Source organism: Cicer arietinum, chromosome 6 (assembly GCF_000331145.2).
Source record: "Cicer arietinum cultivar CDC Frontier isolate Library 1 chromosome 6, Cicar.CDCFrontier_v2.0, whole genome shotgun sequence".
In the NCBI taxonomy this organism is placed as follows: domain Eukaryota; kingdom Viridiplantae; phylum Streptophyta; class Magnoliopsida; order Fabales; family Fabaceae; genus Cicer; species Cicer arietinum.
Window position 1 is genome coordinate 19979145 of NC_021165.2, and position 4649 is coordinate 19983793.

General features: G+C 26.8%; 1 protein-coding gene across 1 annotated transcript in view; it reads left to right on the top strand.

Moving 5' to 3' along the window:
- Positions 1–3612: 3612 nt before the first annotated feature.
- LOC101498643 (26S proteasome non-ATPase regulatory subunit 2 homolog A) overlaps positions 3613–4649 on the top strand; it is a 7989-nt gene continuing 6952 nt past the window's right edge. The window contains exons 1-4 of the mRNA XM_004505485.4: positions 3613–3869; positions 3992–4092; positions 4220–4340; positions 4444–4503. Of these exons, the coding sequence (XP_004505542.1) occupies positions 3771–3869; positions 3992–4092; positions 4220–4340; positions 4444–4503 (381 nt within the window). The 5' untranslated portion in view covers positions 3613–3770. The remainder of the gene's footprint in view (positions 3870–3991; positions 4093–4219; positions 4341–4443; positions 4504–4649) is intronic.

Below are 4649 nucleotides of genomic sequence, written 5' to 3' on the forward strand. Positions count from 1 at the left end.
AAGGTAACTGTAAAAATCTTTCATATGTTGAAAGGTGAAGATTGTATTGATCAGAGCGTGATCAAGAGAAAAAGTGTGAAGGAGAACATTCTGGTTCTAAAGCACATAGTAAAAATTTAACGGTTGCGAGGACTTGACTAGCACGAGTTGGATGAACCAATATACATTTTGTATGTGATCTTTCTATCATTTATCTTTAATTATTTGCACACATAAATCGGACTTCACTATAAACTAATGTGTTTTATTCCCTTCCAACATACCTAGAGCATTATGGACATTCTGTTTCAACCAATCTTGAGTTAATTTAAATTAAGCACAATAATCAAAATTTTAAAATGGTCACAATTCAAACTCCATCTTATTGTGATTATCATTGCTACTTCAATCTGTCATCATTGACGCTTCAAGAGGTAAACACATAAATTTCATTGAAATATTATGCGTAAGTGATCTATGACAATGGGTAATTTTTTCTGTCTTGATTTCCCAACAAACAGTTCTTCAAGAAATTAAAATTGAAACCATAATTCTAGGGCTTTTGTTCTTTTCACAATTCAGAGTTCCAAAACATATTTCTCATTTAAACGATTGAATTCCAAGCTATCTAGGATCAACATACATCAAGATTTTCCCTGAAACTTGTTTTCGAATAAGGCTTTTACTTCAAATTTAATTTCGTCAACCCCTCCAAGTATGTGTCCTTTCTTATGGATTACACTGATTTGGTTATTTCTTCATGTGAAGTTTAGGTCCGCATGAAAAAAATCTAGCGTTTGAGTCTCCCTTTACGAATGAGTAGTGATGTTACGTTGAAAGCGGTCCAACATCGAAGCGGCCAAAGCTGCCAACTCATCTAATTCATTGAGGTATTTCACCATTGAACTAATCTTTAAGTCAATCACTCCAAAAACTTCCTTGTTTCACCATTTGAGTTATTCCTTAATCAACTTAACCTTATCTTTAAGGATAAAAACTTTCCTCCCCCGCAATGTCAAAGATTTCCATGACTTAACAATGAAAGTCATAAATTCTTTATGCTCAAACGAAAAATTACTCACTCTAAATGACTTTAGCCCCCAATTAAGATATTAGCATTTAACTCAAATTCGACAATGATTTGATATGTTTTTGTCGCATACACATTGTCCACGAGCTTTCCATATTCAAAGAGAAATATTTTATCTAATCAACTCATAGATTGGACGTATTGACTAAACCACATGAATTTTTCTCCATCAATGGACGTCTCGACTAAACCACGTAAAGAAACATTATACCCAAAAATAAAATATAAACAAAAATAATAATTTAAAAGGTATAATATATAATGTTAATTTTTAACTAAATACATATAATTTTCAACTACCATATATACATTTATTTCATTAGATCGAAACATGTATACATAGCGTGGTAACGTAAGATTCAAAAGGCAACAACTTGAAAGACTTAGTTATAAGTATATATATATATATATATATATCTTTTTAATATTTAAAATTAAACGGGTTTTTTATTTGCTTCTTTAAATTTTCACTTCCGTGTTCCACTTTCTTTTAGTGTTAATGGGTTTATGAAACTCTTTTGACTTTAAAGGAAAAGCTAACTTAGGAAAACAAATATTACCTTTATATAACTATTAAATAAATTAAGAAATCGATAATATTATTAACACATTCTTTAATATACAATTTTTAATACATTACTTGATTAGTTGAAATAGACACAAATCTCACTAAAATTATATGAGACCTATATGTTTTTGTTGAATTTATGTAAATTTTAATCAATCAAATAAATTGTGTTAAAAAATATATACTAATTAAAAAGTGTTTTTTTAGTTTTTCTTTTAAAAAAGTTGAAGAACCATGGTCATATTAGACAACCTCTAAATTCAAACTTATTTGTATTATATCTAGTATAAAAATTGGATTAATTTTTTAATAAAAATAAATACATTTTAAAATAAAATAAATACAAATTTGATTCAATGAAATATCAAATTATTTTAATGAGTAAAACAAAATTGAATATATATTTATGAAAATAATATATATATATATATATATATATATATATATATATTGAAATATATAAGATATTATTTATAATATAACTAAAGATAATATTTAAAACATGTATCTTTTTTTGACAAGAATTTAAAATATGTATCTTTATTCTATAAAATATTTATAATCTTTAAATCATATTTAATGTATTGGATAAGGTATTAGTTACCGTTTTAGCTTTAAGATTAAACACGACAAAAATACAATTGAATGAGATTACAATAATATAATTGATCAATATAAATTTTTATGTTAGAAAGCTGATGAAATTGGAATATATTTTGACAAGTTTTTTCTTATTAAAAAGGAATATCTTGAAGAAAAAATAAATGGGTCTAATCAGGGTTGAAGCCTTGTTTTTTAAATAAAAAGCATTTTAAGTGTCTCTCTATTTTATCTATGTATGTTTCAAAATTCCTTATTTTCCTTTTCAGGTGGTTCTCTATTCTACAGGAGATAAAAACTGTGAATAACAATATATATATTTTTTTAATAAAATAACAATAAAATGTTATATATATATATATATATATATATAAAAGATAAATGTTAACTACATTATTTATCATAAAAAAAGATGTTGTATGTGGATATGACATAGAAAACCACGTAATATAAATATAAATATAAATGTATTGATATATAGACAAATATAAATGTATTGATATATAGACTATAATATAATTATAAGAGAAATATACCACATATCTATTATTTTTATAAATCTACAAAAAAGTAAAAAGATTATTTTATTCTTTATTCTTTTAGAATATTTTTTTTTGAAATTATTTAATATTTCCACAATTTTTATTATTCAATTTCTTTTGTAAATTTAAAAAAAAAATTATATTATTATTTTTTTTGTTTATTCTATTTTTTGTAAACATTCTAAAAAAATTATATTTTAAAATTTTAATTTTTTTAACTTTTGAAAAAGTTATATTTCAAAATTGTTTAAAACTTTTAGAAAATTTTACATTCATATAAAGTTTAAAATTTTTTTAAAAAACTTTATAAAAATTTTCATTTCGGAAGTTTCATATCTATTCATATTTTTGAATTTTTTTAAAAAATTATATTTCGAAAGTTTCACATTCAATCATATTTTTTATTTTTATTTTTTAATTTTAACTTTTGAAAAAATTGAATTTAGAAAATTTCACACTCATGCAAATTTTTTATTTTTTTTAAATATTTAGAAAAATTGTGTTTCTAAAATTCCACATTCTTAAAAAAAATTGAAATTTTTTTATAAATTTCGAAAACTTTAATATCAAATAGTTGGAACTAAAAAAAGGTAAAATGGTTTTTTTTTTTTTTTTTTTATTTGTTTTTATAAATGTAGAGATTCTTTCGTCATAAGATATTTGGTCGTTTCTTCCACACAAAAAAAGATATTGGGTCGTTCGTGATTCCATTTTATTTGGGTCTATAACCAAGGAGCCCAAAACGCTGAATTTATTGGGCCTTAATTAGAAAGGTAGCCCAATAAAACAAAGCAAATCCTCGGCAACAAGAAACCTCCCAGCTATATTCTACATTCTCCAAAGTCCTGTGTTAGTTAGTTCTCTTTATCAGTCACCAGCAGCACTCAACTCGCGAGATTTTCACCTGTTTTCTTTTCTCTCGTCGTTCAATTTCTCTTTTTATTTCACGTTAACTCTCACTTAGGGTTTTCCCACTTCCTCCTTCTCTCCGATGGCTCCCGATGCTAATCGCGCCGGTAACGGCGCCAGTACCAGTGGCACATCCAAAGACGAAGCTGTTACAAAGAAGAAGATCGAGAGTGAAGATCTGGTGAGTCGAAAACCCTGGATTCGAATTTTTCACTTGTTCTCTTTACTCATTCTACGGTTTAAATTTCTATTAAGTTTTCTCGAGGTAAACAAAATCGGTTGTTTTTGTTTTAATTCGTGCAGTCAGATGAGGATTTGGCTTTGAAGCAACAACTGGAGTTGTATGTTGAGAGGGTTCAGGATTCCGACCCCGGATTGCAAAAGGTTGCACTTGAGAGCATGAGGTAAACCTAATTTTATAGTTGAGGGTTCATATTCAGTGATTAAGTTAGCAAAATTTGATTCGAGTGGGAATTTGACTTATTTTTATTAAATTGTGTATTGAAATTGGAATGTATGGTTGTATTGTAGACAAGAAATTCGAACTTCAACGAGCTCTATGACTTCAGTTCCTAAACCACTGAAGTTTCTGCGCCCCCATTATGGTACTCTTAAAGCTTATTATGAAACAATGTCGGAATCAGATTTAAAGGTATTGCTATTTGTGTTATTTGATGATGATGATGATGATATCTTTATTTGAAATAATAGTTTGGTATTATGATGCTTAACTGATTTGTATTTCCTTATTGCAGAAGTACTTGGCTGACATATTATCGGTATTGGCCCTTACAATGTCCGCTGAGGGAGAAAGGGTGAGTTTGCTGTATTTAGAAATAGAATAGTTTTTGGTGATTGCTTTGATTGTGTTCAAGTTTGGTGATGTTCCTTCATTAAGACATTTTTTTAAATCCAATTATGGTTTTCCCATAGTCCTTTCTCTTGCATCTTCTCTCTTTCC